Source organism: Elephas maximus, chromosome 2 (genome assembly GCF_024166365.1).
Source record: "Elephas maximus indicus isolate mEleMax1 chromosome 2, mEleMax1 primary haplotype, whole genome shotgun sequence".
NCBI lineage: Eukaryota > Metazoa > Chordata > Mammalia > Proboscidea > Elephantidae > Elephas > Elephas maximus.
Window position 1 is genome coordinate 65,444,501 of NC_064820.1, and position 21,673 is coordinate 65,466,173.

The 21,673-nt window shown below is 38.9% G+C and overlaps 1 protein-coding gene across 2 annotated transcripts in view; it reads left to right on the forward strand.

The window, feature by feature from the left end:
* The window catches only part of NDUFAF2 (NADH:ubiquinone oxidoreductase complex assembly factor 2), a 229,676-nt gene that overhangs the window by 174,859 nt on the left and 33,144 nt on the right, over positions 1 to 21,673 (forward strand). Inside the window, exon 4 of one of the 2 annotated variants that reach the window (XM_049857685.1) lies at positions 15,516 to 15,635. The exons of the other annotated variant lie outside the window; for it this stretch is intronic. Coding sequence (XP_049713642.1) covers positions 15,516 to 15,635 — 120 coding nt within the window. The remainder of the gene's footprint in view (positions 1 to 15,515; positions 15,636 to 21,673) is intronic. 2 annotated transcript variants of the gene reach the window in all.

Genomic DNA, 21,673 nt, shown 5'->3' on the forward strand with positions numbered 1-21,673 from the left:
TAAGAGACAGCTTTGCTGGATATATGATTCTTGGCAGACAATTTTTTTCCTTCAGTTTTTTAAATATGTCATCCCATTGCCTTCTTGCCTGCATGGTTTCTGCTGAGTAGTCCAAGCTTATTGTTTGCTTCTTTGTAGGTGACTTTTCATTTATCCCTCACTGCTCTTAAAATTCTCTCTTTATCTTTGGTTTTGGCAAGTTTGATTATAATATGTCTTGGCGACTTTCTTATAAGATCTACCTTATGTGAAGTTCAATGAGCATCTTGGATAAATATCTTCTCATCTTTCACAATATCAGGGAAGTTTCCTGCCAACAAATCTTCAACAATTCTCTCTGTATTTTCTGTTATCCCTCCCTGTTCTGGTACTCCAATCACTCAAAGGTTATTTCTCTTGATAGAGTCCCACATGATTCTTAAGGTTTCTTCATTTTTTAAATTCATTTATCTGATTTTTCTTCAAATTTATTACCGCCAAGTGACTTATTTTCAAGTTTAGAAAATCTAGCTTCTGTTTGCTCAATTCTGCTCTTCTGACTTTCTGTTGAGTTGTCTAATTCTGTAATTTTATTATTAATCTTCTGAATTTCTGATTGCTATCTGTCTGTGGATTTTTCCAGCTTATTAAACTTTTCATTATGTTCCTGAATAATCTTTCTAATTTCTTCAGTTGCTTTATCTGTGTGTTCCTTGGCTTGTTCTGCATATTGCCTCATGTCCGTCCTGATGTCTTGAAGGGTTCTGTATATTAAACTTTTGTATTCTGCATCTGGTAAATCCAGGAATGCACTTTCATTTAGAAGATCCCTGGATTCTTTGTTTTGAGAGTCTGTTGAGGTGATCATGGTCTGTTTCTTTATGTGACTTGACATTGACTGTTGCCTCTGAGCCATCCATAAGTGATTGTATTAGTTTATGCTTGCTTACTGTGTCGTAGCTTCTTGCTTTGTTTTGTTTTGATATGCCCAAACAGGTTGCTTGAGTGAGCTAGCTTGATTATTTTCACCTTTGGAGCTCTGATGTCCTGTCCCCAGATGGCTACAGCTGTTATCGGGTATATCAGTCTAGGAGTCTGTTCACTTTTCTTGTATGAATTCAGCTCAGGTGTCCAGGTAGCCGATCATCAAGTGTGTGGTACAGGCTCTGTCCTACGGTCTTAGAGAGGCAGGGGTGATTGGTGTATATACCAGTATCTGGTTGCAGCAGGGGGTCACACTCTGAACAAGGCAGGGCACTGAGAACCGACCCCCAAATGTCTCTGAGGAAAATGCGTCTCTGTTCTCTAGAGTGTGCTGGTGGGTGGGTTCTGCAGAGGGACCATGGGCACCCAAAGTTTTTGGTTGTAAGGACTGGGAGGTACCAGTTATCTTTGGACCTGTGTCACAGGTGGCTGGGTGACCTGAGTGGAGCTACCAGCCCTTAGGTCCCTGTTGTGGGCAGGTGAGGACCTTGCTTAATAGGCAAAGCAATGTCAAACATCAAACATCCACCTCTCCACTGCACAACTGAAATGGTTGGAGTTTGCCAACAAAGGCCTCTTCTCCCAAAATAGGCCAACACAGGTCCATGCAGACAGGAAAGTGCTCAAGGTCCACGGACGGTTTATGCCTGGACAGGAGCCACTTGTGTCCTGAGCTCCCCCGGTTAATGGAGCTAGCAAATTATCTTTTCCCTCAATTGCAATTTTTTTCCTTCCCAAGGCCGGGAGGATGGCTGTAGGTGCTCACCAGGGTCTATCTCAGGCCCAGGGATTAAGCCACTGAAGCCAGCTTGGGGGTGGGTGGGGGCGTAGTAAAATATATGCAAGTACTTAGCTTTTGCCAAGAGTGCCATTCTCCTTAGGTTCCGGAGATGTGAGTAGGCTGTGTGACTGGCTGCTTCTGTCTGAGGAAACTGCAGCCGAACGCTAGTACCAGCCTGCCACCGCTGCTCTGGGAATGGTGCCTGAGTGCTCCCTACAATTCAGGTCCGGTAACTCCTCTCCGCTTCTGAATGGTTTCTTCCTCCCCCTGCCCCTCAGTTCATTGTCTGAGCTTGCCTTTGATGCTCAGGGCTCTCAGCTTGTCACAAATATACTCGTTTCACTTGTTTTTTTTTCGGGTCTTTGTTGTAAAGAGGGTTTGCCGGAAGTGTCTGTCTATTCCGCCATCTTGGCTCCATCTTAAAATATTTGTTTTAAAAACTAAATTAAAAATGTCAGCTCAATGTTTTTTTTCTTTCCACTATATGACCTGACAGACAGTGCTAAAGGACAAGGTGAGGAAGAGCCCACCATGCTACCCACCTCCAATGGCAGATAATGTGCCTTGACTTCCTCTAATCTAATATGGGTAACTCATGCATTATTAATTTATTAATCTTGAGGCTATTTTATTTATAACCTTAGGGAAACAAGGGCTGTGTGTTACCACTGCAAAATTCATTCCAGTTCAACAAATATTTATCAAGGGCTGTTATGTTCTTTTTATCAAATAATTCATGCTTTTCCTGTCTTAGTCTTACAAGATTGTTTACATAAATAAACTTTTACTCTTGCCTTTCTTTTTATCCTTTTACATACTTATTTTTCTGTACCTACACCTTTGAATAGGTCTTCTTTTCCGTTTTAAAGATTTTTTATTCAAATATCAAATTATGGGAGAATTTCTATTTTGGACATGTCCTTGGCTCTCTATTTTTATTGATATAATTTATAAATCTTTCATCTTAAAATTTCTTTTAATAATTACTAATGTTTCCGCCTTTGGCCACTGTTTATTCCTAACTATCCAATACAGTAACCACTATTAAAAATTTGAATTTATTAAATTTAAAAATTCAGTTCCTCAGTACAGTGATCTGAAATGCTTAGTAGCCACATGTGGCTTGTGATTACCCTATTACATAGCACAGAGTATAACATTTCCAAAGTGTAGAAGTGCTGTTATTTAAAATAAATTACATAAATCTAGGTATTTCTCAATTTAATCAAAGAGCATTCTGTTGGATAGTACTGTTTTAGCCTCATGGTAATTTTTACTGTGGCTCTCTAAACTTCCTTCACCTGGGTTCTGTATTTTGTTTTTCTGCTTTTTTTTTTTTTTTTTTGTGCTCTATTAGAATTTCTAAGTACGTTTTTTTGTTAAGTTGAATCAGATTTTTAATCCCTGGCTGCAATATTCAGGAGTTACAGGCAGCATGTTTTTTGGCACAATAACTATTACCACAGCCGTGTCTAAGTTCTCTGTTGCTTTTTAGTTTTTACTGAATATTGTTAAAACCCTTTTTATGCCTTATATTTGGTCAATACAATGTGTGTATTTGGAGAGTAGACTGATTTTTCACTGTCTAAGAGCCTTAATGATAATATTTGGGTTTACTTTACCATGTGTTATCATGGCCAAGAAAACTGGAAATCATGGTTCCATAGCGTCTCTAGAAGAATACGGTTGTTGCCTCTGGAAGGACACCTAGGTGGCTGAATATGTGTGAGGGGGATCTTACTTTTTAACTAAATCCTTTTGCATCATTCAGATTTGATCCTCTATACCTGTACTTCTTAATTTAAAAGGAATAATTTTTTTTAAGTCCATTAGATTCCAGGCCCTCACTGGTAACTTGACATGAATATTTAACTAGATGTCCTGTGCCTCTATGTCTAGTAGATGGCCCCACAAAGTGTTCTTAAAAAGAATAAAATCTACATTTTAAATTACCTGTCTTGACAAAGCAGAAGGTTTCATTAATTAAAGAACCAGAGACTCCCAGGCCCTCAAATTAAAGGAATTGAACCCATCCTCCAAAATGGGAGATAAACTTGTTGCTAACTGGATGTTAACTCTGACAGTTTTACATATTTAAAAATTAGAAGAGGCGGGGCCAAGATGGCGGACTAGGTGGACGCTACCGCGGATCCCTCTAGCAACAAAGACTCGGAAGAACAAGTGAATCAATCACATACATAACAATCTACGAACTCTGAACAACAAACACAGACTTAGAGATGGAGAACGAACAAATACGGGTAGACAGCGATCGTTTTCAGAACTAAGAGCCAGCGTACCAGGCAGGTGACCTTCAGAGCCCGGGCTGGGGCAGAGCCCAGGGGGGCAGACGGCACAGACAAGGGGCCCAGCCCTACCCCCCCGAACCCATCCCGGGAGGGAGTCCAGCTGATTGGCGCAGGCGGCATAGCGGAGCAGCCGGTGGGAGAAACACCCGGGAGGCAGTGACTGCTCTTGGAGCGGGGAGGGCAGCGTCCCAGCCGGGGAGCCGTCCTGCCGGGATTCTGGCGGACGGGGGCGGAGTGTGAACGCGGGGATCAGCTCTATATTCTGTGGTGCTACACGCCTAGCTCTCTGATCCCTCCCCCACCCTCCCCAGGCGGCTCCATTAACATCCGAATACCCTGAGCCAGAAGGAGAATTCAGATAGGGATCTGACTGCATTTTTTTTTAGCTGATTACCTGGAAAATCTAGTTTCCCAGTGATGGCTCGGAGACAGCAGTCCATATCAAACCACATAAAGAAACAGACCATGACAGCTTCTCCAACCCCCCAAACAAAAGAATCAAAATCTTTCCCAAATGAAGATACAATCCTGGAATTATCAGATACAGAATATAAAAAACTAATTTACAGAATGCTTAAAGATATCACAAATGAAATTAGGATAACTGCAGAAAAAGCCAAGGAACACACTGATAAAACTGTTGAAGAACTCAAAAAGGTTATTCAAGAACATAGTGGAAAAATTAATAAGTAGCAAGAATCCATAGAGAGACAGCATGTAGAAATCCAAAAGATTAACAATAAAATTACAGAATTAGACAACTCAATAGAAAGTCAGAGGAGCAGACTCGAGCAATTAGAATGTAGACTGGGACTTCTGGAGGACCAGGGAATCAACTCCAACATAGCTGAAAAAAAATCAGATAAAAGAATTTAAAAAAATGAAGAAACCCTAAGAATCATGTGGGACTCTATCAAGAAGGATAACTTGCGAGTGATTGGAGTCCCAGAACAGGGAGGGGGGACAGAAAACACAGAGAAAATAGTTGAAGAACTCCTGACACAAAACTTCCCTGACATCATGAAAGACAAAAGGATATCTATCCAAGATGCTCATCGAACCCCATTTAAGATTGATCCAAAAAGAAAAACACCAAGACATATTATCATCAAACTTGCCAAAACCAAAGACAAACAGAAAATTTTAAAAGCAGCCAGGGAGAAAAGAAAGGTTTCCTTCAAGGGAGAATCAATAAGAATAAGTTCAGACTACTCAGCAGAAACCATGCAAGCAAGAAGGGAATGGGACGATGTATACAGAGCACTGAAGGAGAAAAACTGCCAGCCAAGGATCATATATCCAGCAAAACTCTCTCTGAAATATGAAGGAGAAATTAAGATATTTACAGATAAACACAAGTTTAGAGAATTTGCAAAAACTAAACCAAGACCGCAAGAAATGCTTAAGGAGATTGTTTGGCCTGATGACCAATAATACCAGGTACCAGCACAATACAAGGTCACAAAACAGAACGACCTGATATCAACGCAACTCAAATAGGGAAAGCACAAAAACAAAGTAAGATTAATTCTAATAAATAAATAAATATATAAACAAAATAATACACATAACAGGAAATCATGGAAATCAATAGGTAAACGATCACAATAATCAAAAAGAGGGACTAAATATAGGAGGCATTGAACTGCCAGGTGGAGAGTGATACAAGGCGATATAGAAAGATACAAGTTAGGTTTTTACTTAGGAAAATAGGGGTAAATAATAAGGTAACCACAAAAAGGAATATCAATTCCATAACTCAAGAAAAACGTAACGACTCAACAAACATAAAGTTAAACATTATGAAAATGAGGATCTCACAATCTACTAAGAAAAACGTCTCAGCACAAAAAAGTCTGTGGAAAAATGAAATGGCCAACAACACACATGAAAAGGCATCAAAATGACAGCACTAAAAACTTATTTATCTATAATTATGCTGAATGTAAATGGACTAAATGCACCAATAAAGAGACAGAGAGTCACGGACTGGATAAAGAAACACGATCCATCTATATGCTGCCTACAAGAGACACACCTTAGACTTAGAGACACAAACAAACTAAAACTCAAAGGATGGAAAAAAATATGTCAAGCAAATAATAAGCAAAAAAGAAGAGGAGTCTGACAAAATAGACTTTAGACTTAAATCCACCACAAAGGATAAAGAAGGACACTATATAATGATAAAAGGGACAATTGATCAGAAAGATATAACCATATTAAATATTTACGCACCCAATGACAGGGCTGCAAGATACATAAATCAAATTTTAACAGAATTGAAAAGCGAGATAGACACCTCCACATTTATAGTAGGGGACTTCAACACACCACTTTCGGAGAAGGACAGGACATCCAGTAAGAAGCTCAATAGAGACACGGAAGACCTACTTACAACAATCAACCAACTTGACCTCATAGACTTATACAGAACTCTCCACCCAACTTCTGCAAAATATACTTTTTTTTCTAGTGCACATGGAACATTCTCTAGAATAGACCACATATTAGGTCACAAAACAAATCTTGGTAGAATCCAAAACATCGAAATATTACAAAGCATCTTCTCAGACCACAAGGCAACGAAGCTAGAAATCAGTAACAGAAAAACTAGGGAAAAGGAATCAAATACTTGGAAAATGAACAATACCCTCCTGAAAAAAGACTGGGTTATAGAAGACATCAAGGAGGGAATAAGGAAATTCTTAGAAAGCAACGAGAATGAAAATACTCCCTATCAAAACCTCTGGGACACAGCAAAAGCAGTGCTCAGAGGCCAATTTATATCAATAAATGCACACATACAAAAAGAAGAAAGAGCCAAAATCAGAGAACTGTCCCTACAACTTGAACAAATAGAAACTGAGCAACAAAAGAATCCATCAGGCAGCAGAAGAAAACAAATAATAAAAATTAGAGCTGAACTAAATGAAATAGAAAACAGAAAAACAATTGAAAAAATTAACAAAGCCAAAAGCTGGTTTTTTGAAAAAATTAACAAAATTGATAAACCATTGGCCAGACTGACTAAAGAAAAACAGGAAAGGAACAAATAACCCTAATAAGAAATGAGAAGGATCACATCACAACAGAGCCAAATGAAATTAAAAGAATCATTTCAGATTACTACGTAAAATTGTACTCTAACAAATTTGAAAACCTAGAAGAAATGGATAAATTCTTGGAAAAACACTACCTACCTAAACTAACACATTCAGAAGTAGAACAACTAAATAGACCCATAACAAAAAAAGAGATTGAAACGGTAATCAAAAAACTTCCAACAAAAAAAAGTCCTGGCCCAGACGGCTTCACTGCAGAGTTCTACCAAACCTTCCGAGAAGACTTAACACCACTACTACTGAAGGTATTTCAAAGCATAGAACAAGACAGAATACTACCCAACTCATTCTATGAAGCTACCATCTCCCTGATACCAAAACCAGGTAAAGACATTACAAAAAAAGAAAATTTTAGACCTATATCCCTCATGAACATAGATGCAAAAATCCTCAACAAAATTCTAGCCAATAGAATCCAACAACACATCAAAAAAAATAATTCACCCTGACCAAGTGGGATTTATACCAGGTATGCAAGGCTGGTTTAATATCAGAAAAACCATTAATGTAATCCATCACATAAATAAAACAAAAGATAAAAACCACATGATCTTATCAATAGATGCAGAAAAGGCATTTGACAAAGTTCAACACCCATTTATGATAAAAACTCTTACCAAAATAGGAATTGAAGGAAAATTCCTCAACATAATAAAGGGCATCTATGCAAAGCCAACAGCCAATATCACTCTAAATGGAGAGAACCTGAAAGCATTTCCCCTGAGGACGGGAACCAGACAAGGATGCCCTTTATCACCACTCTTATTCAACATCGTACTTTAAGTCCTAACCAGGGCAATTAGGCTAGACAAAGAAATAAAGGGTATCCAGATTGGCAAGGAGGAAGTAAAGCTATCACTATTTGCAGATGACATGATCGTATACATGGAAAACCCTAAGGAATCTTCCAGAAAACTACTGAAACTAATAGAAGAGTTTGGAAGAGTCTCAGGTTATAAAATAAACATACAAAAATCACTTGGATTCCTCTACATCAACAAAAAGAACACCGAAGAGGAAATAACCAAATCAATACCATTCACAGTAGCCCCCAAGAAGATAAAATACTTAGGAATAAATCTTACCAAGGATGTAAAAGACCTATACGAAGAAAATTATAAAACTCTGCTACAAGAAATTCAAAAGGACATACTTAAGTGGAAGAACATACCCTGCTCATGGATAGGAAGACTTAACATAGTAAAAATGTCTATTCTACCAAAAGCCATCTATACATATAACACACTTCCAATCCAAATACCAATGTCATATTTTAAGGGGATAGAGAAACAAATCACGAATTTCATATGGAAGGGAAAGAACCCCCGGATAAGCAAAGCATTACTGAAAAAGAAGAAGAAAGTGGGAGGCCTCACTCTACCTGATTTTAGAACCTATTATACAGCCACAGTAGTCAAAACAGCCTGGTACTGGTACAACAACAGGCACATAGACCAATGGAACAGAATTGAGAACCCAGATATAAATCCATCCATGTATGAGCAGCTGATATTTGACAAAGGACCAGTGTCAGTCAATTGGGGAAATAATAGTCTTTTTAACAAATGGTGCTGGCATAACTGGATATCCATTTGCAAAAGAATGAAACAGGACCCATCCCTCACACCATGCACAAAAACTAACTCAAAATGGATCAAAGACCTAAACATAAAGACTAAAACGATAAAGATCATGGAAGAAAAAATAGGGACAACCCTAGGAGCCCTAATACAGGGCATAAACAGAATACAAAACATTACCAAAAATGATGAAGAGAAACCAGATAACTGGGAGCTCCTAAAAATCAAACACCTACGCTCATCTAAAGACTTCACCAAAAGAGTAAAAAGACCACCTACAGACTGGGAAAGAATATTCAGCTATGACATCTCAGACCAGCGCCTGATCTCTAAAATCTGCATGATTCTGTCAAAACTCAACCACAAAAAGACAAGCAACCCAATCAAGAAGTGGGCAAAGAATAGGAACACACATTTCACTAAAGAAGATATTCAGGCAGCCAACAGATACATGAGAAAATGCTCCCGATCATTAGCCATTAGAGAAATGCAAATTAAAACTACAATGAGATTCCATCTCACACCAACTAGACTGGCATTAATTCAAAAAACACAAAATAATAAATGTTGGAGAGGCTGCGGAGAGACTGGAACTCTCATACACTGCTGGTGGGATTGTAAAATGGTACAACCACTTTGGAAATCCATCTGGCGTTATCTTAAACAGTTAGAAATAGAACTACCATACAACCCAGAAATCCCACTCCTCGGAATATACCCTAGAGATACAAGAGCCTTCACACAAACAGACATATGCACGCCCATGTTTATTGCAGCTCTGTTTACAATAGCAAAAAGCTGGAAGCAACCAAGGTGTCCGTCAACAGATGAATGGGTAAATAAATTGTGGTATATTCACACAATGGAATACTACGCATCGATAAAGAACAGTGACGAATCTCTGAAACATTTCATAACATGGAGGAATCTGGAAGACATTATGCTGAGCGAAATGAGTCAGAGGCAAAAGGACAAATATTGTATAAGACTACTATTATAAGATCTTGAGAAATAGAAAAAACGGAGAAGAACACATACTTTTGTGGTTACAAAGGGGGGAGGGAGGGAGGGAGGGAGAGGGTTTTTTATTGATCAATCAGTAGATAAGAACTGCTTTGGGTGAAGGGAAAGACAACACACAATACAAGGAAGGTCAGCCTAATTGGACTGGACTAAAAGCAAAGAAGTTTCTGGGATAAAATGAAAGTTTCAAAGGTCAGCGGAGCAGGGGCTGGGGTCTGGGGAACATGGTTTGAGGAGACTTCTAAGTCAACGGGCAAAATAATTCTATTATGAAAACATTCTGCATCCCACTTTGAATTGTGTCGCCTGGGGTCCTAAATGCCAACAAGTGGCCATCTAAGATACATCAATTGGTCTCAACCCACCTGGAGCAAAGGCAAAGGAAGAACACCAAGGCCACATGACAACTAAGAACCCAAGAGACAGAAAGGGCCACATGAACCAGAGACCTACATTACCCTGAGACCAGAAGAACTAGTTGGTGCCCGGCCACAATCGATGTCTGCCCTGCTAGGGAGCACAACAGACAACTCCTGAGGGAGCAGGAGAACAATGGGATACAGACCCCAAATTCTCATAAAAAGACCATACATAATGGTTTTTTTTTTTTAATGATATGAATGAGACTAGAGGAATCCCAGAGACAATGCTCCCCAGCACTTCTGATGGCACAGGACAGGAACCATCCCCGAAGACAACTCATCAGGCATGAGAAGGACTGGTCAGTGGCGGGGGAGAGAGATGCTGATGAAGAGTGAGCCAATTAAATTAGGTGGACACTGGAGAGTGTGTTGGCAACTCTTGACTGGAGGGGGGATGGGAAGATAGAGAGAGAGGGAAGATGGCAAAATTGGCACGAAACGAGAGACTAAGGGCTGACTCAATAGGGGGAGAGCAAGTGGGAGAAGGGAGTAAGATGTATGTAAACCTACATGTGACAGACTGATTGGAATGGTAAATGTTCACTTGAAGCTTAATAAAAATTAATTAAAAAAAAATTAGAAGTGACTAATTTCATTTGGTATGGCCAAATTCTCCTGATTTTTATTAACTAGGTAATCTTAGATAACTTTAAAGCCTGGGTACCATGATAATAAATAAGCTAACATTATAAAACAGTAATACAGGTGGTGGATCCATTCTGCACTAAGTGTGCCCCAGATCACATCTATGCAATCATATCTTTAGCTTGGAAATATGATTATACTGAAAGAACCATAACACTAAGTGTGGAAGTGCTTTTCATTTAAAATAAGTAACATAAATCTAGGTATTTTCTCAATTTAATTTAGTTTTATTATAAAAATCGTATTTTTCTTTCATTTTTACTCAGTATGAAAAAACATGTAGTTAAAAATATTGATTGCTTTTCATCTTTACTGTAAAATAATGCTCGATCTGCAGCAGTGAAACTAAGTGTGTCCTAAGTTGTACAGTTGTCTATAGCAAGACATGTTAAAGAGGAAAGTAAAGTTTTTGTGACAGGTCCTATGTTGTTTCAAACTATGTCTAGATTTTCTGTAATTATCTGTTTTAGCAGTCTCTGTTTTTAAGACAGGAAAAAAGGTATATTTTAGTGAAGACTAACGACTATAAAAGGAGCCCTGGTTGTGCAGTGGTTAAAGCACTGGTCTGCTAACCCAGAGGTCAACGGTTCAAAACCACCAGCAGCTCCTCGGGAGAAAGACAGGGCAGTCTGCTTCCACAGAGATTTACCGCCTTGGAAACCCTATGGGGACGGTATGAGTTGGAATCGACTGGATGGCAGTGGATTTAATGAGTATAAGGTTCCACTAACTGCCTTCCCAACAAAGTTAGGCTAAATGCATTATCTGTGGCCACCACATTACGTGGCAATTTATCATAAAAATACTTCATTTCATATGTGTGTGTTGAAAATAACCTAACTAATGAGATTGTCTGTAGAATAATTTCCATCACCAGATGGATATTTTTGTCAAGAAATTTATATCACAAAGTAATTTAAATGTGGTAATTTTTTTAAATCATGGCATATTATTACAGTAGAGTAATACTTGTTAACAAAATTCATTTGTGTATTGGCAAAATATTTGCAACAGGTCCAATGATTCTTTCAGTGAAGGTTAATAAAGTGCATGGATTCACCTAAGAAAACATCACAGTTGCCTCTCAATTTAAAAAGAAAAAGTATTTACAAGTAAATGATAATAAAATATGAATATAAATCTATACTGTGAAAATAAAACTCAGCTATACTTCAACCTAAATGTGCCAGGAGGACCTTCTGATCCTAATGCTGTGGATATTCCTGAGGAAAATTCCCAGAAGGAGCTTTCCTAACTCCCGCCACACTTAAAAGATAATCCAAAACCCAAACCCACTGCCGTCGAGTTGATTCCAACTCATAGCGACCCTGTAGGACAGAATAGATCTGCCCCATAGAGTTTCCAAGGAGCGCCTGGTGGATTCAAACTGTAGGCCTCTTGGTTAGCAGACGTAGCACTTAACCACTACGCCACCAGGGCTTCCAGTTAAAAGATATCTTAGTTTAAAAGGAAAAAAGCATTAAGAATTATTTCTATAAAAAAAAATCTGTCTAATCTGAGTATCACAGAGCCGTTTGTTGCTAGAATGAAAAGAACCTAACCTTGATATCTTTGAAGTGACCCTTACTAGCAAGGGTCAAAAGATGCTATCTTAACTGTGATAGTTAAGATTGAGTGGCAATTTGTCTAGGCCACGATTCTCATTGGTTTGGCAGTTATGACGTAATTTTTCAGTCTATAATGATATAATTCCCTCCATGATGAGATCTGATATAATGTGATCACCTGCATGATGGGATCTGCTGTGAGTAGACAGTCAGTTGAAATGGAGTTTCCTTGGGAGTATGGCCTGCATGCAGTATAGGCAGACTTTCTGGCAAAGCTCATTGGCTTTTGCTCACTCTGGATCCTGCAACTGGCTCCTATCACCTGACCTCTGGTTCTTGGGACTTTAGACAGCAGCTTAAGTGCCAATCTTGGAATTTGTCCATCTCTGCAGCCTGTGAGTCAGCTGTCTGACCTGGCAATCATGGGTTCACCAGACCCTGCAGCTTTGTGAGTCAGGAGAAACCTCCAGCTTGACCCACAGACTTGGGACTTTCCAGCCTCTACAACCATGTGAGCCATTTCCTTGATGTAAATATATATATTTATACTCTTCACTAGTTTTGATTCTCTAGACAACCCAGCCTAAGACACTAACCTTCAGGCTGACACCTTATAACTGATACTGTTCAAGGGATTTCCCAGCACTCTTGCTGAGCCTGTACCTTAAAACCTCCCACAAATACCACTTTCCTAGAAATAAGTGATCAGTTGCTATCATATAGCAATAAAAACTGAATTAGAAGTTCTTAACTTTTTGGGTGTCCTGACATCACAACAGCTCTCCTTTCATCCTGAATTTGTTGTAAGTAACGTATTCATTTTTGAAAATGAACTAGTAATAGGTTTTGAAGCTATAAAAATTATTGAGATATAGGACTTGGATCCACCTTTGGTTATCATAAAAGCAACATTAAAAAGACTCATTGCCGTCAAGTTGATTCTCATAGCTACCCTATGGGGAAAAAAAAAAAAAAACTAGTGCCACAGAGTAGAAATGCCCCATAGGGTTTCCAAGGCTATAAATCTTTAAGGAAGATCACTGCCACATCTTTCTCCCATGGTGCTGGCTGGTGGGTTCAAACCACCAACCTTTTGGTTAGCAGCCAAGTACTTAACCTCTGAGCCATCATTACAAGTCCTTAAACCAGAAGAATTTCCTGAAAGACCTTAGTAACTTGCTTGACTCAGTTGCCGTATTGCAGTACCAACTAGTCAAGGCCCAGCGATCCTTGATTTGATGCATTTCTTTTGAAGAAGGAACAAGTCAGATTTACCTTTCCTCTCTCGAAATTACTTTTTAGTGAAGGGTTAGTTTCACTGTTATTACTATTCCACCAATCTCTTAGAAGGAACATTGTCCAAGAGAAAACTAGCAGTAGGCCCCAGGAAGGAAGAAACTAATTTTTGTTCAACAAATGATCCTGAGTGCCCGTTTTGTGCTTGACTTGGGAGGTGGAGTGGAAAATACACAGATGACCTGGGGAGCATTGTAGTCCTCATGAAGTTTATGTTCTGGTGGGAAAGACAGACATGGAACAAAATGTTGTTTAAATTTCTCTATTTGTTTCAAGATGTATTACTTTTGTAATAAAAAAGACAAGTGATTTCCATTTTGACCAAAAAAAAAAAAAGAAAAGTAACCTCCGAAGGAGCAAAAACATTCCGTAGGTCCCCTTTGTAGATACTCCCACACTAGTTCAAGCTTCCTATTTTGTGGCTAACTCAAAAAGTTAAGGGAAGGACATGGCAGCAGCAACCAGTTTATCACCAGTTGTGTTCTTTGTTTATAGTCTGTCTCTTCCTATTAGAATTTAAGCCCCAAGAGCAGGGACTTCTGTTTTATTCCCTACCATATCTCTAGGATCTAGAACACCTCTGGCTCAGAGTAGGTACTCAATAACATATTAAATGAGTGTGTGAATGAATAGGCCAAAGTAAGATGGCTCTAGCCTCAGCCTTGGTGGCTGCCTGAGGAAGCCCCGCTTCCTTCTGCCCTTGATTTCCCTTCCCCAGTGTTCTGATTTCTCAGTGGCCATTTTGATGCCCTCCCCCAACTCCCATGAGAATTCTCACCCCACCTTGTTTCTTCTTTCTTCCTGTCTCCATCACTCCTGGGCAGGGGCAGATTAACCAGTAAGCAAGGTATACAGGGCTTACATGAAGCAAGGTACTTACCTGCTTACTGGTGTTTATTTACTCATCAGTAGTGACCAATTTCATATGGGTGAAACAGGTGAAATTGTGCATTACAGATTAGTAAGTAAGCACAAGTAAGCCCGTGGATACCTTGCTTTTTGGGTAATCTCTTTTTCTCCTTGTGCTAAACCTAAAGGAAGCCTGGCTCCTTGGCTACCACCAATGCCCACTTAAACTTACACCTGCTGGCTCGCCTGATTGCCTGACCTTTAGGACTCAGTCTGCACCCTCATTGCTAATATTCGAACCTTTTCTTTTTCCCTTGGGAGAAGAGATGTTACTGTGGTTCCTCTCTTTCACCTTTCCCACAGTGCTATTTCGTTTGGTTTCATCAGCAGCTACTCTTGTGAGAATTCCACTTCCCTCCCAGTATAATTGCCACAGGCAGCCCTGACAGCCTACCTGTAGATGCTGTTCATGTTGCCGGAAGTGGGTGTTACTGCTATTGCTGCTGCAGTGCTGATGCTTATCTGACTGCTGTACCTCTAGTTGGCCACAGGGTGACCTTCTCCCACCCCCTACCACAGTCCACCCTATACCCTAGCCTGTCCTCTTACTGGAGGAGCCCTGGTGGCACAGGGGTTAAGTGCTCAGGTGCTAACTGAAAGGTCAGTGATTCAAACCCACCAGCTGTTCCGTAGGAGAAAAGACCTGGTGAACTGCTTCCTTAAAGATTATAGCCTAGGAAACCTGATGGGGCAGTTCTACTCTGTCCTGCAGGGTCACTATGAGTTGGAATCTCGGGATCAACTCCACAGCACATGACAACAACATCCTCTTATCCCTACCTTCTCTAATCCAGTGATGCGAAGGAAAATGCTTGGGCAACGTTTGAAATGGTAGGAGCTGGTTCCTGAGTTCTGTTTTTAGTGACTAAGAGTCACCCCTTTTCCTTCCCACAGTACCCCTGCCTCTGCTGGAAAACAGCACCAGGAGTCCCTCCTCAGAGGCCAGCAACCTGTTTTCAAGTTTTGATTATGGGTAGGACCAGTCTAAGATTCTCTCCTGGTTCTGCGACAAAGGTCAGGTTCTACTGATAAATCATGGGCACTATGGATGATGTTTTATAATTCTGTCCTGTTTGTATTCATCCTTGCAAAGTGAATTGGTTAATATGTACTGTTGTTGTTGTTAGTTGCCATCAAGTTGGCTCCAGCTCATACTGACCTTATGTATAACAGAATAAAACGTTGCCCCGGCCTATACCATCTTTACCCATTGTTGTAGCTCTTGTGTCAATCTATCTCATTGAGGGTTTCCCTCTTTTTCACTGACCCTCTACTTTACCAACTATAAAGTCCTTTTCTAGCCATTGGTTTTTCCTGATGGCATGTCCAAAGTAAGCAAGCCAAAGTTTGGCCATCTTCACTTCTCAGGATTCTGGCTGTACTTCCTCCAAGATTGATTTGTTTGTTTTTCTGGCAATCCACTGTATAGTCAATATTCTTTGCCAACACCACAATTTGAATGTGTCAATTCTTCAGTCTTCCTTTTTTATTGCCCAGCGTTCGCATGCAAGTGGGTGAGTGAAAGTAACCATGGTTTGGGTCAGGGACACCTTAGTCATCAAAGTGACATCTTTGCTTTTTAACACTTTAAAGAGGTCCTTTGCAGCAAATTTTCCAAATGCAATACATCGTTTGATTTCTTGACTGATGTTTCTGTGGGTGTTGGTTGTTGATCCAAGTAGAAGAAAATCCTTTGGCAACTTTTAATTTCTAGTCAGGGAATATAACTGTTATTATAACATTGTTTCTCTGGGGGAAGAAAAAAAAAAGCGCTTCAGGTCCAAAATAGTTGATTTACTATTAAACGCTCTTACTTTCGCCCCTTCCTAATTTGGCAGCTGTTTTTGGATGGTGATGAATTTTAAACTAAATACTGATTCACAGCTGGAGGGTGCACAAAGAAAAAGAGAGAGAGAAATTTTTTTTTTTTTTTTACTTAATTTTCACAAGTAGTAAGCTGAGTCATCTATACCACACTGACTCTGGAAAAAAAGCTTAAATTCTTAAGAGTATAAATAAATTTGCACCTATCTTTGACCACTTTTCAGGCTATTATAGCCTCTTCAACATTTTGAAGAAAAGGGTTTTAAGTCATTTAGAATCAGAATTTGTTTTATTAATAACAGAATATGGTTTAATTACTAGCCATTTAAGTTTACATTTGGATTTAATAGCAAACTACAATATAAAAAGTTAATTTGTTCATTAGGCAGCGAGTAAAGTGCACATATACAGCCAAATTCTGGGAGAGTGCCCATTTCACTCCATTCATCCATTCATTCAACAAATATATATTGAGCACCGATTATATATTAGGCATTGTTCTAGGCACTGAATGGGGAGAGAGGGACAGAAAGGGCAGGTGAAAACCTATTCCCTTATAGCTAGCAATATATATATATAGTTGTCCCTCGATATCCACGGGGAATTGGTTCCAGGACAATGGCGGCATAGTATTTGCATATAATCTACACACATTCTCCCATATACTTTAAATCATCTCTGAGTTATTTATAATACCTAATACAATGTAAATGCTATGTAAATCGTTTTTATACAGTACTGTATTATTATTATTTTTTTATTATTATTTAGGGAATAATGGCAAGACATGAGGCTAACAATGCTCAAACAACAGGGACTGGAGAGAGACCGAGGATCTGTGAAATGGTGGGAGGTTACTGCAGGATATGCCTACACATCACGCCCATTTGCGTGGATTCAGTGTAATTGCTTGGAGCACAGCAAATTCAAGTTTTGCTTTTTTGGAACTTTTGTTTTTTCTCTGAATATTTTCGATCTGCAGTTTGCTGTTGCTTGAATCTGCAGGCAGGGGCCGACTTACATATATCTGTATATCTATATAGATATAGGAAACCCTGGTGGTGTAGTGGTTAAGTGCTGCGGCTGCTAACCAAGAGGTCAGAAGTTCGAATCTGCCAGGCGCTCCTTGGAAACTCTATGGGCAGTTCTACTCTGTCCTATAGGTTCTCTATGAGTCGGAATCGACAGCAGTGGATTTGGTTTTTTGGGTTTTATATAGATATATATATATAGAGAGAGAGAGAGAGAGAGATGTATTATATAGAGATAGAGATGTATGTATGTGCATCTGGATATATATGTATGTATATTTGTGTATGTATGTGTATATATATATATATCTATGGAAACTCTGGTAGCATAGTGGTTAAGAGCTACGGCTGCTAACCAAAAAGTGAGCAGTTCAAATCCACCAGGAGCTCCTTGGAAACTCTATGGGGGCAGTTCTACTCTGTCCCGTAGGTTCGCTATGAGTTGGAATCAACTCAACGACAGTGGGTTTGGTATATATATATATATATGTTTATAGGTGTATATAAAAAATTTATATGTATATATATGTGTGTGTGTCTATATATGTATGTATGTATACACATACCTGTCAGAGAAGGAAAACTCAAATTTTTTTTCCACTAAAACGAGTGAGAGAAAAATAGTAAAACTACCTCCTGTCAAAGACGGAAAACTTGGGAGACCCAGACAAACGAGGCAGTCCCATCCAGTTCTGGCTTTCACAGGTTTCACTGTATATGCATTTACCCTCTGCCCTAAGAATCCAACTTCTAGGAAATTACTCAAAGATATGCAGTTTGTCACTGGATTGTTATTGCTACTAGGCCTTTTCAGTGGATGGAGATAGGAAATACGTATTTTCCAGAAAAATATATCTGAAAATATAATTATTATAAATATATAATTCATAGGGCTATTTGTAATATTGATAGGTAAAAGACTGGAAAGCATCCAAATTTCTGTTAATAAGCCATGGTACAGGGACACAATGTAGTACCATGAAGTTAGAGAGGAATGAGGAAGATCTTTATATACTGCTGTGAAATTATCTTCACCATATATTGTTAAGTGAAAAAAGATGCTTAACAGTTTATAGTATGCTACCTTTTGTAAAAGGGAGGAAATATAGATAGGTAGGTAAGTAGACAGACAGACAGGTACCCACTAACCAAACCCACTGCCGTCGAGTTGATTCCGACTCATAGCGACCCTATAGGACAGAGTACAACTGCCCCGTAGAGTTTCCAAGGAGTGCCTGGCGGGTTTGAACTGATGACCTTTTGGGTAGCAGCCACAGCACTTAACTACCATGCCACCAGGGTTTCCTGATAGACAGATGTAAATATACACATATACATATTTGCTTATTTTATAAAAGAAACAATACAAGGACAAACAGAAAACTAATAAAAAATGGTAGAAGGGAAGAAATCAGATGAAAGAACAAGGATGGAAGTTAAGCTTCTTTGATTATATTTTGTTTTATGCTTTTGACTTTGGAACCACATGGATGTTTTACAAAATTAAAATACATTAATCCCTAAAAATAAAAAGTAAAAAAAAAACCCCTGAAATAAATCAGCCTACTTGTAAATCAAACAGATAGCATAACCACACAGAAAAGAACTGTTTTAAATGACTTTAAACCATTATACACCTTGAGTGAGTCTATTGTAAGGACAAAAAGAATCACAAAGAAATCCCCAACTACATTCAGTAATATTGTTAGCAATAATAATATATTGCTATCTTAAGACACACACGCATGTATATAAGTAATAATATTAATAGTCTTAAAGCTAATATTTATAGCATGAAAGTTAAATAAAAACCTATAATCTTAAACTGGAATTTGAAATACTATAATGAACTAATAATATTTTTTTTTTTTTTCAGAAAAAAAAAATACATACTTTCCAGCTCTATCCACTGAAAAGGCCTAGCAGCAGTCACAGTTCAGTAGCAATTAACATCTCATCCCAGATTATGGATGTTAAACACCATTTCCCACTAGAAGGAACCAGGGCTCCTCGGAGAAGTCACTGGCTCCAAATCTGAGCCAGGACCATACAAGGGGAGCCTAGGACATCTCTTCACAACAGAAAGCAGGGAAGCAAAAAGACTTGTGTCACCAAGGACACAGGAGCCACCTGAAAGGGGCTCCCACTGGCCAAAGACGGGATACATTTGAGCATCAAAAAGGAAAAATACTAATTAAGGCAATGGATTGAAACACATTAAATATATAAAAATATAAGTTCATGATAGTAAAAAATATTAATCAGTAACCTTTGAAAGTTGCTAGGGTATAAACTTACTGTCCTGACTATTTCAAGCATTTATCCTGCTTTCTTGTACAAATTATTTCAGTAGTCAAAGAGTTGATGCAGGAAAAATTTTCTTATATAAAATTTCCAACTAATAAATTTACAAACAATAGAATTAGAAAGATTATACTTTGTAACCCCTAATGAAACAATGCATTAAGCGGTGATCATCAGTGGATACTTAAACCATTAGGAAGGTCGATGGAATATTGGGTAATAGATGAATCAGGCTGAAACCACCGACTTCATGCTTCTCCTGATGTGATACGCCTGTGAAGTTTTCTTGCCCAAAGAACCTAATCAGCCCTCTAGATCAGGGATTAACAAACTTTTTTGGTAAAAGGCCAATTAGTATTGCCATCTTTTCTGGGCCATATGTTCCCTGTCGCAGCTACTCAACTCTGCTGTTGTAGCACAAAAGCAGACAAAAATAATATGTAAATGATAGGTGTGGCTATGTTCCAATAAAACTTTATAAGAATAAGAGGTAGACCGGGTTTGTCCCACCGTCTGCCTGCCAGCCTCTGTGCTGTATCAGTGGTTCTCAGGTGTGATCAGTGGAGCTGCAGCATCAGAATCACCTGGGAGCTTGTTAGAAATGCAAATTCAGAGCCCTTGCCCCCAAACTAGTGACTCAGAAACTCTGGGGGTGTAGCCCATCAATCTGTGTTTTAACAAGCCCACCAGATGATTCTGATATAAACTAATGTGTGACAACCACTGCTCTACATCTAATTGCCTGTTTTCATGAAATACAAGGGTAGAGAAACACGTTAATACACTGCAAGGAATATAAGTAACCAATTTCAGAACATGGAAAATGTTTTAAAACTAATGAGCCTTTTTTCTCCCAACGAATAAATCAGCAGGGATGGGGTGAGGTGTACATTCCTAGCTACTGGCCTTCTCCAACTAAGTGGATTCCAGAGCTTGAGGCGCTCACTGTTCAGGATACAGAATTTTCCTTAACCACCTCCACTCCCATTTATAGTCTGGTGTTTTAACCCAGCCCTCCTCTGCCTTCTGTCCTGCATCTAAGTCTCTCTATATCAGTTTCTCCAGAGAATATATCTTTTGGCTCATTTGGGAGTGGAGAAATGACAGATACTTAACTCCTGGGTTGGTTGTGAGGACCTCAGATAGCCAATTCTTACACAGACCTTGAAATAGTCTTCCACACTTCATTCCTACTTCTGGTATTTCTATTTTCTAAGTCTTTTTGGTATTCTCCATTCTCCAGAGTGAATTGCTTTTTTTCTCATCAGTATCCCTCTTTTCCAAGCATTTAGGTTTGCCCTTCCTATATACAACTGACTTATTTGCTAATCTTCCATTTATTTCCATCTCTTATGTTGTGATTTGCTATTTTAGATAATACCTTGATTATCAAAAGAAGGGCTTGGGGTTTCTAATCTTGGTGTCCCTTTTATTTAGGGGGAGGTTTTCAAAAAGAAAAGGGGCAAAATTGGGACTCTTGGAATGGAAAGTCTGGTATGTATGTGTGGAGCAGTCATTAATTTCATGAAAAGCTAGTGTGGTCTTTAGAACATAATTTGGGAAATGCTTCCTCACCTTCAAGTTGTTTCTTCTTACCCAGTACAGTCTCCATCTGCCTCTACCACCTCCCTGAAACTCCTCTTTCCAAGGTCACCGAATACCTCTTTGTTGCTAAATCCAATGTATATATCTCAATTCACCTGCCCTTTATTCAGCATTTTCTTTCCTTGAATTTCCCTCCTTTTGTTGCATCTTTACTGTGGTAGTTTTGGCAGAACCTAAGCAGGAATTTAAATGCAAGTAGTTCATTTGCGACCTAATTCCTGAAAGCATCAGAGTGGAAACACAGACAGGGAAAGGAGGAAAGTCAATGAGGAGTACTTTAAATAAGCT